A 23609-nucleotide genomic window follows, 5' to 3' on the forward strand; every position below is an offset into this window, starting at 1 on the left:
TAAAATTGCTTGCCCTTAAATTTTAAGGACTAAAGAAAACATAAAATTCCCTAAGAATGCCTATTATGAGAATAGGGTATAATGTATAGTTGTTTATAAGTGAAATTGGAACTTAGTGATAGCCCCCTTCACTTGAATACTTCCTTTAGAAAAAACATACAAAGTGTAACACAATATACGTGAAATACTAATCATTGTGTATGTTTTATTGACTTGTCTGGAAAGAAGTATAATATTCAGGTAAAATATCAGTCACATACTTATCATTAAGTATATCTTATGACTTAGAAAAATATAAATAGCTTTATCAACAGTGTAAATCTCATGTGTTTTGTTGCTGCTGTTTGGGCTGGGAATCGAGTGCTGGCAGTTGGTTGGTGATAGTGGCAATCATGATTGAGTCCTAACACTGCCTAAGTCTATGAGAAAGGAAATAATCTCCTAATTACATTTTTTACCAGACACATCTTCCAGAGCTAGACACCCTTTCATCAGAAAGAGCTAGATCCTTTATAACCTGGCTTAGAGACAACAGACCATTAAACCCAATTCTTCACGTGGTAAAGTAAGTACTTCTATAACTTAATTATGAAATTGTCTTATCCTGTCCAATCTATGTGAAATTGTTTGTCTTCAAAAGCAAATTTTAAATAATAATATCAAAATACATTCTAGTGGTAGAATGCTGTTACTTGATTAACATCCCCTATTCATTTTCAAGTCCCTATGAATTCGTAATTTTTTTTAATGTGTAAGTATTCTTTTTAATAGTATGCATTATAGATAAAAACCCCTTTTTCTTCTTCAGAGATGAGAGTCCTGCCAAAACAGAATTTTTTCAACATTTGATTGAAGACCGGACAGAAGCCGCATTCTCTTACTATGAATTTTTGCTTCACGTTCAGCAGCAGATTTGTAAGTGAAGTGGAATAAAATTGAATAAGAAGAAAAAGGTCTATAACCTAGGTAAAGCGTAATGTGTCAGAGAAGCACATAGGAAATTTGAAATGTAGGCATTTGTTGTTACAAGAGACAATGTGTAGCATAGCACCTGGTCTGAGGCTTTGGCAAAAGGTAAAGAGGAACAAAGAACTTGACAGATTTTCTTCATCCTAAATCAATGGTAATGATGATGCTGTTTCGCGAAGTATATTTTGAATTGGTTTCCACACATTTCCTGTAGTGCAGCAGTACAGTGCTCTGTTCATTGCAAGCCGGCAAACTTATGTAGTTATGTGGGATGGTATGTCATAATGTAATATTAGATAAACTCCCTTTTCTTATAATTAATATAACATTTCTGGACTTGAACTCTGACAAGAGATGCCAAAAGGCAGTGGTACCGTGTTATTTGTTTATATGAATTACTTTTTAACAAGGAATGATTCATATTCATTAAATGAATTCAATATTTTCCCTGTAAAAACAATAGAGTTTCAGTACATGAACTATAGAAAAAATATATATATAATGTACATAAATGTTACATTTGTAAAGAAAATGTAAAAATGTAACTACAGAATATGAATTGCTTAAACTGTGCTGCATTGTTGGATGACAACCCTTTTGGTGGCAGTTAGAGAATGAGGTTGATGAATGCATATTACGAATTGAGTCCACAAAAGAAACACAAAACTCTTTGTAATTCTGTTAAATCTTTTATGTGGATTTATTTATGATCAGCCTACTAATTAAAAATATTTTGCTTGACAATATGGCTTGGTGTTTGTGTGTTTGTGGTGGGGGAGAGCTGGTGGTATTTTTATATACAGGATGTATTGAATTTACTGCTTGGGGAAATGCAGTGATACCACATTTCGCTAGGTGATGTATGTGAGTATGTTTTCATTAATTTGTGGACATTACCAAGTACTTATTCTGTTTGTATTCTAAAAAAACACTACTTTCAAAACACATGTGATTATTGACTAATCATAACCTTAATTTGTTTTTCTTGGTTAAATTAGGCATTTTTTCCTGCACATTCATAGCAAGAAAATTTTTATAACATTGTGACTATCCTGTTGAATTGACTTTAAGATTACCATCTTGAACTTTGAGAGTGATTTCATTCTGATGGAAAAAAACCCCTCATTTACTAACAGCTTATTTACTATAAAAACTGTTCCTGATCCATTAGCTTGTAAATAAAATTTTATTATAAACACTATAAAAGTCCCATTGATGAACTTTGGAAGGAAAAAGGCTCTCGATCTGCGTGGTGAGTGATTTCTACCGGTTTGTGTTTGGTGGACCTCTTTTCTTTGGATAAAAATAAAAGTACTCTCTCGCATTCCCTGCTAGAAATGAGAGGTTAAATGACTCACCCCGGATGACGTTACTAATCAGCGGCCGAGCTAATAGTAGAGGTCAGATGCTCTGCACGCCCACCACCTTCTCCCAGCCATCCCCACACCATGCTGCGTCCAGGAGGGGACTCTTGTGGGACGTGAGGAGCGACTGCAGTACTCCAAGGGCAACCAAGTACTGTAATTTTACAATGCAGAGTATCGTGTTTCTACTTTAAGAAAGATGAAATGTTTTGTCTTTGGATAGTTTGTTCCTCATTTAACAGGTATTTATAAGTATTAATACTTGCTAGATACTGTTCTAGGCCCAAAACACATAAAATCCCTGCTTTCACAGAGCTTACACTCCAGAGTGAGCATGTGGAGGACTGGGGGAAAGACAGTACGTTTATATGTCAGGTGTGGTGAATGCAACGGAGAAAAATAAAGCCAGATAAGGAATCCAGAATGCTGGTTTTAGCACGGGCTCCAGCAGCGGCTGCAGCTCACCTTCAGCATCGAGCCGCTCCGGAAGTTCCAGCACCTCCCGCAGCTCCAGCTCCAGCTCCGGCAGCTCTTCCGGCTCTCCGAGCCCTTCTCGCCGCAGGCATGACAAGAGGCGGCGTTCCCGCTCCAAATCCAAACCACCCCGAAGAGATGAAAAGGAATGGAAAAGGCCGAGCCCTTCCCCTAAACCCACCAAAGTGCACGTTGGAAGGCTCACCAGGAATGTGACCGAGGATCATATGGAGATATTCTCCACCTACGGGAAAATTAAAACGATCGACGTGCCTGTAGAAAGGATGCACCCCCATCTGTCTAAAGGCTATGCATATGTGGAGTTTGAGAATCCAGATGAGGCCGAGAAGGCGCTGAAGCACGAGGACGGAGGACACATCGATGGCCAGGAGATCACTGCCACCGCTGTGCTGGCCCCCTGGCCTCGGCCACCCCCCAGGCGATTCAGCCCTCCCAGGAGAGTGCCGCCACCGCCTCCCATGTGGCGCAGGTCACCCCCACGGATGAGGAGAAGGTCGCGTTCCCCTCGGCGTAGGTCCCCCGTGCGCCGGCGATCCCGCTCCCCTGGCCGCCGCCGCCACAGGAGCCGCTCCAGCTCCAGCTCCAGCTCCTCCCGATAAGCAGGGCCACCGAAGCTCTGCCCTGTGACTTGTATCCCATCCAACTCACCCGTGTCACTTTTCTAGCCGAAGGAGGATCGGTAGGAAAGAAATCCCTCACTCGGGCAGGCTTCGAAGGTGGAGGCAGTAATTGCTACATTTCCCCTGGTGGCAGAGTTCCGGCTGCAGGAGGGTTGTTGGTTTGGGGTCGTGCTTATGAAGATGCCCTCCAGTTTTCTGGCTAGAAAGCTTCCACATTTCTAGTTCCTGAGAGTCAGTTTAGTGGCGAAGCCCGCAGGGATAAGCAGGGGGCTCCAGGAGGTGGTACAGCCCCAGCCTGGGAGCATGTTTTCCCATTCCACAGGTGACCTGGGGCCGATCTGGTGGCCTGGTCATGCCCTAACCTGTTGGCCCGCAGGGTCCCACAGGAAAGGTGTGCTTTTACGCAACTGCCGTTCCTGTTAGCCTGGCCCTGCTCCCCTGCTCGAGTCCTTTTCTGACCTCTAGGGCTAAATACCCAAAATGGTTCTTTTCACGTGTACTCATGTCGTGCACACACACACACACACACACACCCACACCCATGTCTCCCTTTCTCTCTGAAACTGGTAAGTTGAGAGCTCTGTCGGGTCATCACAGAACCCCTTCCCCCGCCCGGTTGTGTTGGTATTCATGGTGGTCGTGCAGGTTACCTTGGCAACGTGTACATTGTTTTTTTGGCTTTTATTGTACAGTCAGTACTGTACATTTTCTGTCTTGAGTTTTGTAACTTTGTAGCATTTTAGATAATATTGTGTTTGTACTTTGTCGTGTAGAGAAAAGAATTGTGTTGAATAAACCTAGGATTAGAGTGCAGCTTGAGGGTTGGGTGCACTGCCTCCTTCCTGCCCCTTGGCCCCAAAGGCAGCTTCAGTTGTGAGGTAATTAAACATGATTGTCTTTTAAAAAAAAAAAAAAGAAAGAATGCTGGTTTTGATAGTAACTAGGGAAGGCCCTTCTGAAAAGGTGACAGTTGAGCAGAGCCCTAAAGCCATGTGGCTGTCTGGAAGAAACCGTCCAGGGGGGAACCTTTGGAGTGAGTGAATGTGGAAGTTAGCATCTGATCACTATGATTTTCCCTCTAAAAGAAGCAATTGTAGTTACAGCTCCGAAAGGGGAAAGAGTGTGAGAGGTTCCAAGAAAGAGTCGCCTAGGAGAGTGAGAGATCCGACTGACCAGTGGCTTGCGGTAGGATTGTCAAGCAGCACCGAGGGCCCCTTTTGTGATGTGAGCCGTGAACTTCAAGTGAACCCGGTGAGCATGCCTCTTCCTTCTAGCCACATTCACTGCCTGGTGGAAAGTTGGATTTAAGTTGGAACAGAAGAGCAAGGGAATTGAGCATGTATACAAGGAAGCTACATTTAAGTGAAAGGGGCACCTACTGAGTGACGGATAGAAAAAGGTCGTGGGCTTAGTAGTTTGGAGGTCCTGCTGAGGTCAGAGAGCTGTTAGGATATGGATACCAGAGGGAATGAGCTGGAAAGATAGGAAGTGGTGGTCCGGATATGGGATGCTTGAAATTGAGATTTGGGGGGAGTTTAATCCGGATGTCTACAAATGAGGAGCAGAGGGGTGCCTGCCTGGGGTTGGAGATCAGCAACAGCCGCCTTGAAAGGCTTTGTCCTCTGCAGGCAGCCGGGCTTCAGTTAGAGAGTGTGAAGACTGACATCAACAAGGACATAGGCATGAGGAGACGGACCCTCATGGGGAGCGTACAGATAATCATCCTCATCACCGCCTGTGCAGCAAGTCTCTGGCCATTTGTTTTGTGAGGCGGGAAGTTGACAAGGGGGAGGGGCATGCTTACCAGGAGTTCTCTGAGCCCCTTTTCAACTGATTGAAACTGTCATTAAAGTCAGCAGTTTAAGAGTATCCCAGGTGATGTGAAAACCTCCTAATCCCTTACTAGAACCATTGTTTAATAGGAACATTGAATTTGATTTATAATTTACATACTGCTCTTAAAGAATATATCCATAGCACAAATCAAGTGCATTGATGGAAAAAGAATTCTATTTTTTATTTATACATTAATGTATATTTGTGTGCTAAAACCTATTTGAAAGCCATTTATAGCTTGAATCTGTTGTAGGCAACCCATGAGGCTATAAAATGCACATATTAGCAAAGTGTTGTTAAGAAAACTGAGTTCTCTATTCAAAGTAACTTTTTTTTTTGGATGACCACAACAAAAGCAACAATGATTGCAATTACCAAACACGAAACACACTCATACTATGTCATAATATTGACATTCAGTCCAGTAATCCTCCACTGTAACAGCTCCTTCACTTTGCAGTGAAAATTGATTTGTATATTCTCAAAGTAACTTTTGAAGACACTAAAAATACTTTTAAAGGCCAAAAGAAGATGAAAACTAACGAAGCTGAAAACAACACTGAAGATATTATTTAGGTGGAATTGCTAATTACTGAAAGAAGACAGTTTAAGATTTAAAAAAAAAAAAAACCTTATTCTTTGGCACATGAAACAGAGACCTCCTGAAAAATAAAAATGGTAGGTAGATATTTTATGAATCACTCATCTTTTATCTCTAAACTTAGAGATGGAATCTGCATCAACCAAAAAATTGGGTATCCTCTTCCTCCTGCCTTCTTAAAATACCTATGAGCAGCAGAGAAGTTAGCCTCGATTAGGAGACACAGAGGCTGCTAACGCATTGCCTTCTCATGGGTCATGAGCTGATCCAAAAATGAAAGCCCTTTCTTTAGTTCCCATTAGTAAGCAATGCACAGTTTTGTAGATTTTCATTTCAATTTTGGGGCCAAAAAGCATTGCTTACCAGTAACCCACTAAATGAGTTGTTAGAGATTGCTAAATTGGTAGTCACAAATGAAAATCACTGTTTTATTAAAGATTACTTGACACTCTACTTCTGTTCTCCTAAGAAACCTGGTTCCTGTGCAAGTTTGTAATTTTGCAAAAACTCCCCAAAGTGCGTGTATACAGATAACTGGGTCGCCACCTTCTCGGGAGCTTCTTGGGTGAAATCTGAAACATGCCTCCACGTATGCAGAGGGCAGGGAGAGGCCGAAGAAAGAGGCAGCCACTCCAGATTGGTAGGTGGCAGTTTTAATAAGCAAGGGAACTTACTTACAAGGCTTGTCTTGGGTGGCCACAAAACCAGTAGGACTCCACACCTACCTGCCAGAATCTTACAAGTTTATAGAGAGACCTTAACTGGCTTCAGTCACGTACACAGTCCAGGGAAGCTCAACACATTTGTGTTTCAGGACTGGATCCTTGGAGCAGCTGCTGGGAGCAGGAAAGGCAAGCAGAATACAGAATCCAAGGATAGGGGAGTGGGTGGGGAGCCTCCAGGTGCCAGGGTCAACTGGCAGTCACGTCTTTTTGATGGCCTCCTCCAGCAACAGGTGCTATGCCACAGACAGTCTGTCAGACAACGGACAGAAACTACCCTACAGCTGGTGATCAGTCAGTTTCTTATGAGTGCATCATCACTGCTCGGACATGTTCATGGTTTTTGCGACGATTTTTGTTTTTCAGGTACCTATTGTTTTAGCTCAATAGCCAATTAATTTGTTGATAATTTGACTAAGGTGTAGTGATGTATATGCTTAGTTTTACACTATAATTGTCTAAAACTAGATTCTAAAATATACTTTTTGGTAGACGTAAAATGATTATACTCTCATTGTTAAAACAGAAATATGTATAACCTACCCTTCTACCTTGCTTATACACTCACTTTTAAAATATATATATATATTTTTTTAAATTTATTTGGCTGCACCGGGTCTTAGTTGCAGCACGTGGGCTCCTTAGTTGTGGCATGCAAACTCTTAGTTGTGGCATGCATGTGGGATCTAGTTACCCGACAAGGGATCGAACCTGGGCCCCTTGCACTGGGAGCGTGGCGTCTTATCCACTGCGCCACCAGGAAGCCCCTCTGCCTTGCTTGTAACGCTTTATTGATGATGTGGCTGGTACATGTGTGCTAGTTTAAGTAATTTGTAAATATAATTATTAGGTTCTTTTAAAGTTAATAGGCTATGGCTTTATAATATTAAATCATGGTTAAGCCTATTCTTCTCTTTAGAAATAAATAAAAAGCAATTTCTATATGTTTCTCTCAATTCTTTATTACATTGAAATTTACTTTAGGTCAGGGATTTTACCTTGAGTCTTTTTAATACTTCTTGTCTCCCAACTCACATATCCCCAAGCTCCTGTCCTTATATAGCTACATAATAGAAACACATTAAGTTAATTTAGTGGAACACTTATTAGCCTTTCTTACAATGGAGTCATTTCAGAATGACCCTTGGGAAAGCTGTAAAACACTGTACTAGTTTGGAAAGCCTGTCCCATTTTTAATGAAATTTTTATGGAATTTTTTCTACACTTACTCCAATTTCTTTCAAATCCTGCTCTTTTGGGACTTATGTTTTATGACTTGCATAATAACAATAGGAAAGACCTATTAATATGCGCGTCCTATTGAAACCTGAGTGATTTTACTAGAATGAAAGATACTGTGCCTCTAGACTATCTCTTATTATCAGAAACTGATAGGTAATTATTTGCAGAGTCAAGAATAACAGGGAGACGGAGAGATGAAGGAATAAGATGGTTAAGCAAGAAAGGTCAAAGCTTAAAGCTGAGTTATTTAATTAGGACCCTGAGTACTGTGTCCCCAAGCAAATAAGGGGTCTGAAAAGGTGTTTTTCCCCAAAATCTAGTGAACCTAAGTTGTCTTCATAGAACTTACCACAATCTTTTGAGTGATAGTTTAGGAAGGAATGGGAACCAAAGTGGGATGGAGAATGGGTAGGAACCAGAAGGGTAACTCTGAAAGTAAAAGAAGATTGATTGTACATCACTATAGGGGCTGCCCTTCTTCATGTCCAGGCTTTGCATGTGCTGCTCCCCTTACTTGGAAACCCGTTCGATCCCTTCCTGGCTTCACTGACTGAACCCCACTCATCCTTAGAACTCAGCCTAAAGATCACCTCCTCCTGGCAGCCTTTCCTGACCACTCCCCCTCCTATGTGTTTCCATAACACCTTCCGCTTTTCTCTGCCATAGCCCTTGTCAGCGTTATCATTGACATTCTTCTTTAACACAGGAACTATATTCTCTCTTAAACTAAGGCAAGTGCCTCCCACCCCCATGCCTGGCACATAATAGACATTCAGCAAATGTTTGTTGATTCAGTTTTAAATGATTCTAAGTTAGAGATAAAATGAGTTGAAGATCTGGAAACAGAAGTAAAGAAACAGTCTCTTTTGGATGAAAGAAGAAACATACTATACCATGCTAGATGGAAATTGAAAGAAAACCAGATGGATGGAATGGGAATAGTGCCAGAAGGTGGATATAAACCCCATGAAAATTCAGGAGTGTTACCACCTCTCAGGTTTCTGGAGCTTCAGCGGTCTGAAGCATGTTGCAAGATAGCCTCCAAAATGAAAGCCAAGTCACTCCTCCCAGGTCGCCTTCCACAACACCTCGCACAATGCTTGGTGACTTTTGGGGGTCTTAGAAGCTACATACGCCCCATTTCAATGTGCCACTCTGACCCATTTACCAAGTAACTGGTAAGGCTGCCAATGTGCTGTACAGTCAGAGCAAGAGAAGGCTCTACATCAAGGAAGGCTGTGGTGCAAACCGCTCTGCCCCTTGGGCTCTTTTGACCCAGCAAGTCTAACCGGAGTGTCTGTGGCAAATGCGAATGCCACGCGGGGCTCAACTGGAAATTACAGACCTCTCTAGGGTTCGGGAGCACAGCCATATCTTCTGCAAAAAAACCTTTTCTTTCTTTGAGAACAGCTCCTAGACTGCTACTGAGCTGTGCACTGCAAGACGTTGGATGCCCGAAGCGAGTAATAAGATTGCGCATGCCCAGCAGCAGTCTATCACTAGATGTGAACAGGATATAAGGTACCAGGCTCAGCCGTCCTGAAGCAAGCCGCATGAGCAGGTGGCTCAGATTCTTACGGCCACTCCTGCTGCATGGCCACCTGCCCTCAGTTCACATCCGTGGCCGCATGAGCTATTTCCCCCTGATCAGTTAAAGACGGAAGAAAACAACAGAGCCTGCTTTTAAGACAAAATTATAGCACCAACTGGACTGCTGTAGGGCTAGTCTAGTGGTGAAGGGAAATCTTTGCGGGCAGAACTTCAAGCCATACATTTGTCTAGACAATGAGACTCCCAAGAGATACAGGCCTATACAACTTCATAGGCGAGTAGCTAACGGCTAGTTAAATGCCCAGGGACTTGGAAGGAACAGGATTGGAAACAGGTGACAAAGGTTTAGAGAACAGGTATTTGGATGGATTTCACGGAGTGACACTGTGAAGATATTTGTATTCCATGTGAATGTACACCACAGGGCATCTGCAGCGAAAACTGTCCACCTGAATCAGGTGGACAAAGTGAGCCATCTGTGAACGTCAGCCTCTTTCCTTAGTCACCCCAGTATTTGCTCAGTGGCCTGTGTACAGATTTGCTATACTTGCGAGGATAGAAGCTATGCTTGGGCTAAATACTATGGGCATCCCCTCACCAAGGCTGAAATGGCTACACTAGTGTATTCCTAACCTGTCCTCAGCTGAGACCTACTTTGATTTCTCAATACGGCATTACTCCTTGGGGAAACAAGGTGCCACATGATAGCAGGTTAATTACATTGGACCCTTCCATCATGGAGCAGTTTGTCCTCAGTGGAATAGACACCCAGTCTGGGTATGGATTTGCCTACCCTGCCTGTAGCATTTCTGCCAACACCACCATCTACGGGCTTACAGAATTACCATGGGATTTCCACATTGTTTCTGATCAACTAACTCATTTCATGGCAAAAGAAGTGTGGCAGTGGGAATTCACTGGTCTTACCACGACCTGTCACCCCCAAAAGCAGCTGGCCTGATAGAAAGGTGAAGACACAGTTAGAGTGACTTTTGATGTACTGTCCTACAGGATGCAATATATGCTTTGATTCCAAAACCGGCATTTTTCTCCCATAGCCTGAACACAGGCCTGAAAATCAAGATGGGATCAGCATTCCGTCTTAACCTATTCACAGAATTTTAGGGTCTTACTCCCCCCAAAGGAGCATGCTTCCACCGAGGGACACAATATTGTTCCTACTGAATTGGAAGTTATGACTACCAGCTGACTACTTGGGGCTCCTTATGCCAATAGTCAGAAAGGGATTTATCCTGATTGTGAATAGGAATTAATTTGCTGCTATATAATGGGGTAGGGAGGACTATATCTGGAACCTATAGACTTTTCCAGAGTGCCTCTTAATACTTCTACGTTCAAAATTAATGGAATACTGGGAATTCCCTGGTGGTCCAGTGGTTAGGACTCCGTGCTTCCACTGCAGGGGGCACGGGTTCGATCCCTGCTTGGGGAGCTAAGATCCCACAAGCCGCACTGTGTGGCCATAAATAAATAAATAAATAAAACAAGAAAAGAATGTCAGCTTAAAAAAAAAAAAATTAACGAAATACTATAGTAACCCAGTAAAAGAAGGGGTCACTGATGACTCAAACTCTTCAAAAAATTAAGATTTCTGTCTCCCACTAGGTAAAGAATGCCAACCAACACCCTGTACCATGCTAAATAGAAATTGGTAAACGATCTGAGAGGTACAATGTGAGCAAATTTGAGAGTGAAAAGGAAGAATTCGATTCTAGCCCTGTATCTGTCATGTTATATTAGACCAACTCCAGGAGAAAGAAGTGTTAGAGAGCCAAACAGAACACAATTTGAGCTCTAGCCCCTCTGCTAGCTGTGTGACCTGGGCCAAGTCCCTAAACTCTTCTGAGCCTTAACAATCCTACTAGAGATGATAATTTTTTTTTAATTTTTAAAAAATATTTATTTATTTAGGCTGTGCTGGGTCTTCGTTGTGGTGCACGGGTTTAGTTGTGGTGTGTGGGATCTTAGTTCCCTGACCAGGGATTGAACCTGAGCCCCTGGCATTGGGAGCGTGGAGTTTTAACCGCTGGACCACCAGGGAAGTCCCTAGAGATGATAGTTCTGTGGTAAGAGTTTTTTGAGAATTATATGGAACAAATGTGTAAAGTTGTACATGTAACAACTGACATATACTAAGTACTCATTGAACGTCAGTCAATGTCTTGGCAGAATCGCAGCACAACAGTAATAGTAGCAATGATCTGCCCACGTTGAGCCTGCTTTCTGCCCTCGTATCACAGTGTCACTTTGCCTCATACCTACCAGTTTCTACCTTCACTGAAATTCTTCCCTGCTTGAGACTAAGGACCAAAAGTTTTAGTGCTGGCTACTGCCACCTTAACTCCCTTTTTCCTAGGATTCATTTGTTAACCACACTTATATTTGCTGCAGACCACGCAGTACTGCTGGATATACAGAAGCAAGCAGTCTTTGTCTATTACATCCATCTACCACTCGACTTCAAAATTTGATGCTCACCAGAGAGCCCAGCTTGTTATGCTAAGTTTTCTTTGATATCAAGTTTTAACTTTCTACCTGATAATCTCTTTATTAGGAGAGAGTTATGAATTCTTATGCCTCTGGGCCTTTGAACATGCCGGAGCCTCTGCTAGAAACATCCTCACCTCTTCATTTGACTAGCTCCCATTCCTCCTCCTGTTATTCCTGTGCTCTGATGTCAGCCTGACCCTCACCCCGAGCCTAGCTGGACCTCCCCGCTAATTGGGACCTTGGGCCCTGGTCTTTTTTCATTTATTCCGCTTTAATTTCTTGTTCTGTTAACTTCCCCACTATGTTCTATGTGGGCAAGAAACTCATCTTTTTCATTCATCACTCTATCATCAGAGCCTTGAACAGTATCTGACACACCCTTGTGCACGTATAACCAGAAGTATGTGTGATTTTGTTCTTCTTAAAGTGGCTGAAGTTTTAAACTTACAAGTCCTGTTTTATTTTTCATCCTTTCATTCATTCATGAAATATTTAAGAACCTACTTTGTGACAGGCTCTGTTAGGTGATGGATTTAGAGCAGTGAACAAAACAGACAAGGTCCCTTCCATCATGGAGCTTGCATTCTAGTTGGGGGAGACAGATAAAAAATAAATATAGGTGATGATGAAATGCTAAGAAGAAAAATAAAGCAGAGAGAGGGTTACAGGCAACGAGTAGGAGGTAGTGTGGCCAGACTTATCTTTTAGGGTCTCGCAGGCTATGGTGAAGCCTTTGGGTTTCATTCTGGAAGAGGTGTAACGCCTTCAAAGGGCTTTGAACAGAGGGGTGATGTGAACAGGAGACAGCCAGCCAGCCTACTCTAGGAGGCAGAAGAGAACAATTCATGAAAAAAGCAGCCCCCAGCATAGTTCAGATGGGACGTGTTTGGATTAAGAGAATGTGAAATTTAGGAATTGACCCTGGCGGCTTGGATCAATTTTTACTTGATCATTCTTTTATTACACTACTGGTTCCATCTGCTAGCACTTCACTTAAGATCTGTTTTATTTACTTTATAAGTAAGATTGGTCTGTGGCCTGCTTTTATCGTGTTTACTTGTTTCACTTTGATATCAGCATTATGCTAGTTTTGTTAAATGAATTGGATAGCTTCCCATCTGTTTTGATGCTTTGGAACAATTCATATCAGTTAGCTAAAGTTTAGGTATATAAGATAGGTATTATCTATTCTGGAAGTTTTGGTTGAACTGGCCCAGTAAGCTCTGGGCTTGGGACATTTTTCCAGGTAGATCATTAAACACTGTTTCAATCTATGACTACTGGTCTCTTCAGGTTCTCTTTGTTGAGCCAAGTTTGGTTTTTATAGTTTTAAATTGATTGATATAAGCAGTTACTGGGGGTTAGTTTTTCTATCCTTTCTGTTATGTATATGTATTCCTTCTTTTTTCTTCATCATTCTTGTGTCAGGTTTGTCAGTCTTGGTGCCTTTAAAAAAAAAAAAACAACTTTTGGTTTTATTGACTCGCTCTATTTTGGGGAGAGATTGCTTTAGAAAAAGGGTAGAGGAAGTCTGATTCATTTTCTGCTTTTACCTTTATCATTTTCTTCCCACTATATCCTTTAGGCTTATTTTTGCTATTTTTATAGCTTCTTAGATTGTAAGCTTAGTTTACTTTCAGACTTTCCTGTTTTCTAATAAATGCATTTAAGACTATACATTTTCCTGAGTAGTGAACATTTTGATATTAAGTGCTTTCATTGCTATGAAGTTTTAAAATAGTTCTCAATTTCCACTTATTTCCTACTTAATCCATGAATATTTTTATTAAGTGTGTTATTCAAATTCCAATGGTAGTGATGCTTTACCTTCTAATTTCATAAATAAAGCTTATATGTTAGGAAGTTAAAAATATATTTTTGAGATTTCCTCTGAGGCCTGACATATGGTCATTATATTATGAATCTTCCCTACAAGTTTGAAAATAATATGTATTTTCATTTGGGTACTAAGTTCTTTATGACTCTAACTGTTAAAAATGAAAGCCTAGGAATATTCTTCTCTAGTTACCTCTAGAATTCAATCAGCGTAGGGACCTCCAAGTAGGATACTCGAGGGGACCCCTCAGCCAGTCCGCCTCTCCACTCTGCAATCCAGTGCTGCTTGCATCTGCAGAGGATATATGGAAGTTGCTGGATTCAGATGATTTTACAAGTAAGACCAGGTAACATAAATATAAAAATTTTTTCGTAAATAAACTTTCCTTCTACCTTGACTGACTCTAGCCCCGTTGCCAATGGTAGGCAAGTGATACCAATGGTAGATAATCCAGTATCGTTACTGGTCAGCCGATCTGTGAAAAACTGAGTTCTCAAATGATAGTTTGAGGACATAAGTGAATAATGTCTGCAAAGGCCAGTTGTATGAAAGTCAATGAGGAAATTTGGGGACCACCTTTATTAGAAGTTAAAGCACAAATCTGAATATTCATGTCCTCATTAAGGATCTGATGCCAGGCTAAAACTAGGGTGAGGCAACTGAGGTACTTGCCTTGGGCACCAAATTTAAAGGGGCACCAAAAAACTCAGTCATTGAGATAATATTTAAATGTAATATTTTTAAAAATCGAAATTAATGCAAAAAATTTATGATGAACAGAGTATCAAAATTGAAAATAAAGAAAGAATTTGACCCTGCAATTGATTCACCTCCCTTCACTGCACCCTAATCCCAGCTGTGGCTATGAGAAGGTCAGGTGGTTAAGCGATGTCAAAAGAGACAGGCAATGTAAGGTCAAGGTTATCTTGGGGTCTTGGAGTTGAAAAATCTTGGCATCATAGTTATACAATTCCAGGCTTGAGTTCTGACTATATGACCTTAGATAAGTTACTTACTTAACCTACTAGTTTCTTCATCTGTGATAGGGAGCTAATAACACTAATTTGTAAGGTTTTTATAATAACTAAACAAGATAACAAAGTGTTTATGCCTGGCCCACAGAGGCAGATCCAAGTTTCGTGGAGCCTGAGGTTATAGAATTTGGGAGACCTTCTTTAAGAAAAATAATAAAAAATTAGGAATGCAAAATTGGCATGGTAATGCATATTTAAAGTGAGAAAATAAGTCATAAATAAAATTTTTTAAAGCACAAAACCCCCCAAAATAAAACATTTAAAAAAATTAGTTGCCCCTCACATCACTGTAATACTTTTTTCCCCCAACAGTTTTTTGGCTACATTCCCTTTGACTGCCTATTCATAGGGCAGCAATTTTGCAATACTTTCTATAGAGAGAATAGAAAAGAGAATAGAAAAGATAATTTTCTCTAGCATGTTGTTTTGTTTCATATCATTATAGTTTAGAAAAGTGTCTCTAAGCTTTACAACTCACTACTGGCAATGTCTTGTCAATTCTTAAAGTGTTTTTCATATGTGAGCTGTAATATTTGGAAGAATATGCCACAGACCAGCTTCTGGGCATTCATTTCACATGTCGCTTCTTTTTACTAGACCCACACTCTAGTAATTTGGGGGGTCAGCAAAGTGAGAGCGCTCTGGACACTGCAGGTGGAAAGGCTGCTGGAGCTGCCCTGTCCACGTGGTGGCTCAGCGCACGTGGGTCACTTTGGTGCACAACACACTTCACCACAATGTGTGGGAATCTTGGTGAGACAGAACAGTTACTCCGAGCTAGTTCATTCATATACTTACATATTAGAACCTCTTCACATTTGAATCTCTGCTTTCCCTTTTCAGAAACAAACAAACCAACCATAAACAGCTTTGTTGGTGTCATTTATATACCACAAATTTCACTCAAAGTGTACAAATGATTTTCAGCAAATTTACAGACTTATGCAATAATCACCACAAATTTCGCTGAAAATGTACAAATGATTTTCAGCAAATGTACAGACTTATGCAATAATCTCCACAATCCAGTCAATTTAGGACGTTTCCATCACCCCAGAAAAAGATTCCTCATGCTTGTTTGCCTCACTCCCAATTCCACCTCCAGCCCCAGGCAACTACTAATCTACTTTCCATCTCTATAGATTTGCCCTTTCTGGACATCTTATATAAATGGAATCACATTGGTTGTTTTAAAGGCCCTTCCTGTACCTGTCTTCCATCTCTTTAGTCCTGAGGTCTCTGATCCTTGCCCTCCAGCCCTGGCAGGGCTCTTCCTTCTCTGCATATTGTTATCCTTCCCATCTGGAGGCACAGCTCCCGGACTTTTCTTCCGTCGCATTGGTTTTAAGTTGTTCTTGCAATATCTCTTCCCGTCTATTGGCATAGTTTCATCTATTCATTGTTGCCGGAGTCTCTCATTTAAAGCAGGTCTTGTGCTAGGCACTCTGACACAGCACCTGCCCCTGCATTTATAATTGAGCTGGAGAGCCAGATATGAGTGTAAATAAAAAGTGTGATAAGTTCTACAAAATAGACAGGCACTAAGTGTTATGGAATGGTTTGGAGTAATAGTAATAGCATGTATTGATGACTTAGGTGTCAGCGAATTTGATTTAGCTTAAGCTTTCAGGGGTCTTCACTTGCACAAGCCTTTCCCAAGGCACCTGGTGAGGCGTTGGTCCCTAGCAATGCATTCACTTGGTGATATGTTTTTGTAATATTTCTAAAAGTAAAACATTTTAACTGCAATCGATTAAGACCACTGTCTCTTTCCTCTCCAACCACCCCTCTGTCACATGTCCCCTTGTGTCAGGTGGCTGAGTGGCCACGGCCATTTTCAAGATCCAACAAAAAGTAAGTTGAGTTGAAGATACATTTATTTTGGGTTTAGTGGGATAACTGTATGTGGTTCACAGTGATTTCCATGTATTATTAAGTATTGTTAACCATGCCCATGTAGGAATGACTTCCAAGAATACTCTCACTTACTGCTGTGACAGAAGTGCAGGGCCAGAGATTGCACTGCAGTATGAATGTGCCCTGCCGTGCCAAGTGACCAGAGTGCGTGGCTAGTAAAAAGAAATGATGCCAAAAAAGCAAACAAAAATAACAACCAAAAACCAAAAACCAAAAAACCCCCAAAACAACAAAAAAGAAATGATACTTGGAATGAATGGACGCAGAAGCTACTTGTGGACTATTCTTCCAAATGTTACAGCTCAGGTATGAAAAACACTTGATAGAACTTTTGCCAAATTTAAGAACAATCATAAGAATTGACATGACATTACCAATAGTGACTTTTAACGCTTAAAAACACTTTTCTAAACTATCAATGATATGTAAAAACAAATCAGCATGCTAGAGAGAAGACATTAATCTTTTCTATTCTCTCCATAGAAAGTATTACAAAATTGTTGTCCTATGAAAAGGCAATTGAAGGGAATGTAGCCCCCAAAAAACCTGTTGGAAAAAGAGTATTAGAGTGATATAGCAGCAGATTCTGTGCTCAAAATGGACATTTTCTCCTCCTCTTCTCCATTTCTCTCCAAATAAAACTCTTCTTTCTCCGACCCCCCTCCCAGCTCTATTGAGGTATAATTAACTGACAAATAAAAAGTGTACATATTTAAATGTACAATGCGATGGTTTGATATATGTATACATTGTGAATGAACACAATCAAGTTGATTAACACATCTATCACCTCACAGAGTTACCTTTTTTTTTTTTTTTTTTTGGTGTGGTCAGTCCAGTTAAGATCTACTCTCTTGGCAAATTTCAAGTGTATAATACAGTACTATTAACTATAGTCACCATGCTGTACATTAGATTGTTAGAACTTATTCATCTTATAACTGAAAGTTTGTACTTTTTGACCAACATCTCCCCCATTGTCCCCACCTTCCTGCCCCTGGGAACCACTGTTCTACTCTCTGGTTCTATGGATTTGACTTTTTTAGCTTCCACATATAAGGGAGATCATATAGTATTTGTCTTTCTGACTTATTTCACTTAGCATAATGTCCTTCAGGTTTATCTATATTGTCAAAATGGCAGGATTTCCTTCTATTTTATCAGTGAATAATATCTCATTATATATATAAACAGCATCTATATATCATTTTCTTTGTCCATTCATCCTTTGATGGACACTTGGGTTGTTTCCATATTATGGCTACCGGAGAAAAGGGAACTCTTGTACACTGTTGGTGGGAATGTAAATTGGTGCAGCCATTATGGAAAGCAGTATAATGGTTCCTCAAAAAATTAAAATAGAACTACCATAGATCCAGCAATCCCACTACTGGATATATATCCAAAAGAAATGAAGTATCTCAAAAAGATACCTGCATTCCCATGTTTATTGCAGCTTTATTCACGGTAGACAAATCTCTTTCATTTGGAGTACTAGCATATAAAAGGAAAGGACGCAGGTAAGGTAAGCTACTTCCCATGTGGACTTAATGTTTAACGCATCACTATCTGTGCAGGGCAACGGTATTTTGAAACACAGATGCTCATTAACATATGAATCGGGCTTAAGTGGTGACAGAGTTTTTGCTATCGTAGAAGCTTACATCTTTTTTTCAATAAAGAAAGGAGATCATCATCAGGTGAGATTTGTCACTTGTTTCACTGTTTGCCAGCTTTGATTCATTAACTCAAGCCTCTTGCAGATTTAGCAAATAAAAATACGGGATGCCCAGCTAAATTTGAATTACAGATAATAAATAATTTAGTATAAGTATATCCCAAATATTTCATAGAAAAGTATAAGTGTGACCCATGCAATATTTGGGACATACTTATGCTAAAAATATTATTTGTTGTTTATTTGAAAATCAAATTTAACTAGGCATTCTGTATTTTATCTAGCAACTCTGTTGTAAGTAAGCTATTTGAAAGTTGAACTAGGTTGCTCTTAAATAGTTTGTTTGTTTTCACAAACAAAAAGTCTCCAAGACAAAACATTAGATTTTCCAGCTGTCGAGAAGACAGTTTCTGTTCCTTAGCTCCTTCAGTTAAAAACGTGCTTCAAAGGAGAAGCCAAGTCGACTGTGGGAGAGATCGTCCCAAAGAGCTCTGGGTGGGTCACCGCACACGTCTGGCAGAGGTAGGTCTGGGGTGACCTTCACAGCGCTCAACAATGAGCGGCGCAGCCCGCAGCCCGCACTGAGCCAACTGAGAGGTGGCGCCTTGGTGGACCTGCTTCTCTCCCTCCTTTCCTCTCAGTCCAGGAGGGAAACTTCCAGAGAGACCCTGCCTCTCTCCAGATGGGCACTCAGGCCCGCACCTCCCTGCCGGCGGGGTGGAAGGCAGCAGACGGCCCCTAGGGCACTGAGTACCCAGAATTACTCGCGAGTTTTGAATTCAAGCGCCCGCAAGGTGCGAGGGGCCCGTTCTCGTTCATTTCAGAAGGGGCTTCTCCGGGAAGAAGCGAGGCGGTCCCAGCGTCCGCGCTGCCCCTGGAAACCCGAGATGCGGAGGGCGGTGCCCCCGCGCTCTCTTTCTCTCCCCCTTCCCTTTTAAAATTTTGGTCGGAGGAAAGAAAACAGTCTGGCGCCCAGCTGCGTGCGAAGACAAGAAGAGAGGAGAGAGACACACCCTCCCTTTAGCCCGCCCCGCGCTGCGCTGCGCTGGGAGGCGGGGGCCCGGCGAGGCTGCGCCCACCGGGAACGCCCTCTCCCAGTCGTGCGGCTCGGAGGATGGCCCGCTGACTGGGGCGGGAGCGCCGCGCCGGGCGGAATGATGCTCCGGAGGGGCCCCTGGCCCTGGCGCGCGCGGCTGCTGCAGACCCCAGGAACCCAAGGCCGAACGCATCCGCGACCGCCGATGCCCCAGGTTAAGCCCGAGCCGGCGCCGGGGCGGGGGTTGGGGAGGGAGCTGGAGGGAGGCGGCTGGAAAAGTTTGCGTGGGGCAACTTCCGCGGGAGCGAAAGCCCAGCGGCCGGGACGTTCACTGCGTTTTGCTGGCTCCCCGGCTTCGCGCGCGGGAGGACCCCGACAGGCGGTCGCCCGGGCCGCGGAAGTGGGCCCCGGGGTCCAGAGTCGGGGTCACCCCCAGGGGCCGAGGGAAGGAAAGGTCAGGTAGGAAAGGACGTGCGCCGGCGCATCACCTCGGTTAAGTTGGGGTGCGGGGACCGGGGGGCTGCGGCCCGGGGAGCAACACAGTTACCCCGGCAGGCAGTTTCTCCGCGTCCAAACTACGGTCTTGAATAAGTTTTCAGAGCCGTTTTGCTGTCGGCTCGATAGTCGGTGCTGAAATGGCCGAAAGGGGCTAAGAAAACGGTAGCGCGAGCAGAGTGACTGCTCCGAGTGTGCACTGTCGTAGGAGAGTGGAATTTCCATCCTGAAAACCGCGAGCACCTCCCTTTCAAAGAGGGAAGAAAAATTCGCGTTTTGTTCCGAGACTCGAGAGACGGGGGAATCATGAGTATGTGCTGGTGAGGAACGGTTGGCCTGACCCAGTTGTATTGTGGTCTGTGAAGCGCCGTCGCTTGGGAGGAGGGAGGAGAGTGGATGTGCACTGAAGAGACACAGGAAGACGGGGGAAAGTACTGATTGTAACTGGGATTGTGATGGAGCCTGACAGGCGCCCAGGAGCCCTAACTCTGAGCCTGATGCGGAAAGACAGCCTTTAAACTAGAGCCTTCCAGGTGTGCGCGGTTGCGGAGGGCGTGGTTTGCGTTTTAGTTCCCAGCACCGCCCCCCTCATAAATCAGTTTCAGATTGTTAGCCGGAAAGAGATTTATTTTTTCTTCCAGTTGTGCAGTTTGAAAGAAAAGCAGAAAGTAAGCGATGTCATTACCAGTATGTTGTCACTTTCACGTCCGCTTCATTTTTTCTCTTTTTTTTTCCCCCCTCCAGCTCTCTCAGGGCTTCAGAGTTTGGAATGGTGGAAGAAATGTTTAAGTGCATTTTTAAAATGCCTTCCCTGAATGTTAGAAAGGGAATGAGGAAGGGCATTTTGTTCCTTATAACTAGGACAGGGGCAAACTTCTTAAAATGTAAAAGGGTAGACTTAATAGACTAATGGGAGAGAGAGGCTTTTTTCATTTTGTGAAATTTGTGTTTTTATTATAAATGTTGCACTTTACAGTGAAAGATACACCAAACAGTAAGACAGCCCAATACAAGGAACCCCCTTCACCGGACACCATTTAAATTTAAATGATTGATTCACTTTTCTGTTAAATCTATTTAACATTTTGAGTAGAATGTTTGTGGATCCTAAGACTGGCTGCTCTTTCTCAGATTATCAACTCTAAACTCTTTTCTCCATGTTTCCCACCTGATGCTGTCCAGGGTAGTGCCATTGCATGCCCCAGCAGGAATTAGATACTCTTTTAAAAGAGGTCAAAAATGATACAGTGGGGCTTAATCGTAGGGGAATCATCTTAAGAAGCCTTATGTTTGACTGTCTCTAATTTACAGATTTTTGTTTTAGGTCTTGACTGTCCGTACTATTAAGTCAATTTGCTGAACCTTAGAAATAGAAATGTTTCCCTCATTTCACTTGTCTGATTAAAGACCCCCAAAGAATAAAGAGAAGCTTTGAGTGTGCTTCTGTATATGCTCTTTGAAATTGTACCATAAAGAAACTGACAGAAATATCCTGGCTGCCTAGGAGTTTTAGCTAGGGCTACTAAACCATTTTCTGAAAATCATATTAACTGGTTGTAGGGACATCTTTCATTCTAAGGTCTCACTGTTTTGTGATTGCCCCCACTTGATATGAAAAGTCCTGTGGCTAAAGACAGGTGTTATTTCCATACATTTTTGCTGTAAACATTCAGATCCCTAGAGCCTCTGAAAGCAGCAGGAAAAAAAGAAGTGATACATGTGACCTGACAGCTCATAAAATCCTGGCTTGAAAGGACTTGTCATTAATAGTATCTCAAGTAAGCGTTCCCAATTATATTTGGCCTCTTCTGAAAGCAGGAGTGTGCCTTACAGGAGCATTTAGTGATTTTGAAAAATAGACAATTTTTATGCTTCACATGGTAGGTGAGTAATTGCCAGTGTTTTCTGGGTGGAAAAAAAGTTTGTCAACATGGGTATGTTTAGTATAGCCGAATTGCTTTTTAAAGGACACGTTTAGTCTGAAGCATAAGAGAGCCAGAGCACGCCATATTACCTTTGGCCAAGGCATGGCCTGGTGTCCATGGTTACGTTCCAGTCGCAGCATCTCTGCTTGTCTGCAGCGCTGTGGCTGAGTGGTTGTCCCAGCAATCCACAGCTCCTGCCGGCCTGTCTTGTTCTCCAGGACTCAGCTTTGAGTGATCATGGTGCCTGATAAATTATCACTAAACAGAAAGCTCCTGCCTAATTGTGCCTTTCTTAATTTGGTTCTTCTGCTACTTAGTTGGAGAGACTCCCTGATGTGATTCCAAGCCGCCAGTACAGTATTTGGGTCCCTACATTGGCTATGTTTAAAATTTAAAAAAAATCAGGTGTACTTTGCAGAGAAGTTTAAGTATTGAGTGTGCTTTTTTTTTTTAACTCACAGAAACAAAGCATATACATGTTCTAATGCCACCACCAAATGTTAAGAAGTTGTTTTCATCTTTTGAATTTAATAAACATGTCATTCTCGTTTGACACATTCCTATGATTCTACCTCATGTGTTTGTAATTGGTGCGTTGTATACTATAATCCTCGTTTCAGAGCTCTCTCCTGAGGACAGTGATTGATTTGTATGTTGGTGATTGTACTGACATTGTAGAAAAGACATGGATGCTTTGGCCTCAAAGTAATTTTAGACCAGTTTGTTTATTAAATGTTAAACATTACTACCTTCCCAGCACTTAGGTATTAGGGCTGGGTTTTTTGTTTGCTTATTTTTGTTTTTGTTTTACTTTACTGTTTATTGCAATTTAACAGTATTCTGTTTTACAGCAAACTCTAAGCTGGGAAATCATTTTGTGGCTTGGCAGATAAATATTTGTTGAATGAGGTCTCTATGAAACTACGGTAGAAAACCAGAGGCTAAATATTGGTTAATCTAATAGCTATATAAACCAGATGTATTTACTTCATAGAATAGAAATGAGCAGCTAATTCAGTTGGTATTAGGCAACTGGGACATCTGAGGGCCAGCCCGGCCCTGCCACCACTTAGCTCCTGAACTTAGCCAAGTCATTCAGTCTACTTTGAGCCTGTTTTACTCCCTTTTCAAAACAAGATTTGTCTAAGTGGTCTCAAAAGCCCTTTCCATTTCTAAAATTGCCATTTTATTATTTTACCGCGGGTTGTAAATATTATAAAATAATAAAATATTGTCAGTGTCAGAATGTTTGTCTTAATGGTTGAAAATCCTCTTTTATGATCTTAGGCAGCCAGTAAAGTGGCAGTTTTAACTAATGATTGTAATAACTTTTCCCCTTTAAAAAGAAATTGGAATTTATTTGACATGGGGCAAGCATGGCATAATAGTATTCTCTTAGGAATTATGAGTTGTCTTGCTCTAATACTTAATTCTGTCATTGCCAGTGATTTCAACTGTGAATTGTTGCTTATTCAAGAGAATCTAGCATTAGAACCCTAAAGCCATTATATAGTAGACATCTTGGCCTAACATACAGGCTATAAACCAATAGATAATAAAATAGCATTATCTTAGCTATATTCTAGAAGTATCTAACTTTTGATCCCATTTAACTTACCACATTATTAATTTTCCTGGTTTTTAAAACAAATACCAGCTCTGTTCTCTGAGCTAGGTATTTAGACTGAGTGGTATGGGATCCCTCACCCAAATGTTTTACTAAACTTTCCTCATTGGCTTACCTTTTAAGAAACAGGCCTATGAAACTTGGTAGTC

General features: G+C 41.8%; 3 protein-coding genes across 7 annotated transcripts in view; all 3 read left to right on the top strand.

Moving 5' to 3' along the window:
- The window catches only part of SEC24B (SEC24 homolog B, COPII coat complex component), a 93624-nt gene extending 91909 nt beyond the window's left edge, over window positions 1–1715 (top strand). For all 5 annotated transcript variants that reach the window (XM_057546525.1, XM_057546524.1, XM_057546526.1 and 2 more), the window contains 2 exons: window positions 462–565; window positions 809–1715. In XM_057546525.1, the coding sequence (XP_057402508.1) occupies window positions 462–565; window positions 809–923 (219 nt within the window). In that variant the 3' untranslated portion in view covers window positions 924–1715. The remainder of the gene's footprint in view (window positions 1–461; window positions 566–808) is intronic.
- A 617-nt stretch (window positions 1716–2332) lies between these two features.
- LOC103016756 (RNA-binding protein with serine-rich domain 1-like) lies at window positions 2333–3427 on the top strand. Its single transcript, XM_057546322.1, has 2 exons — window positions 2333–2484; window positions 2770–3427. The coding sequence occupies exons 1-2, from the start codon at window positions 2333–2335 to the stop codon at window positions 3425–3427; spliced, it is 810 nt and encodes a 269-aa protein (XP_057402305.1).
- Window positions 3428–19418: 15991 nt separating this feature from the next.
- Window positions 19419–23609, top strand: part of MCUB (mitochondrial calcium uniporter dominant negative subunit beta) — an 88642-nt gene continuing 84451 nt past the window's right edge. The window contains 1 exon segment of the mRNA XM_007191020.3: window positions 19419–19627. Coding sequence (XP_007191082.2) covers window positions 19532–19627 — 96 coding nt within the window. The 5' untranslated portion in view covers window positions 19419–19531.

This window comes from Balaenoptera acutorostrata, chromosome 5 (genome assembly GCF_949987535.1).
Source record: "Balaenoptera acutorostrata chromosome 5, mBalAcu1.1, whole genome shotgun sequence".
Lineage (NCBI taxonomy): Eukaryota > Metazoa > Chordata > Mammalia > Artiodactyla > Balaenopteridae > Balaenoptera > Balaenoptera acutorostrata.

Bases quoted from the DNA above. Each gene is read 5' to 3' on its own strand.
- LOC103016756 (XM_057546322.1), top strand. From the start codon at position 2,333: ATGACGTTACTAATCAGCGGCCGAGCTAATAGTAGAGGTCAGATGCTC. The intron at 2,485-2,769 runs GTACTGTAATTT...TGCTGGTTTTAG, and splicing joins AGTACTCCAAGGGCAACCAA to CACGGGCTCCAGCAGCGGCT.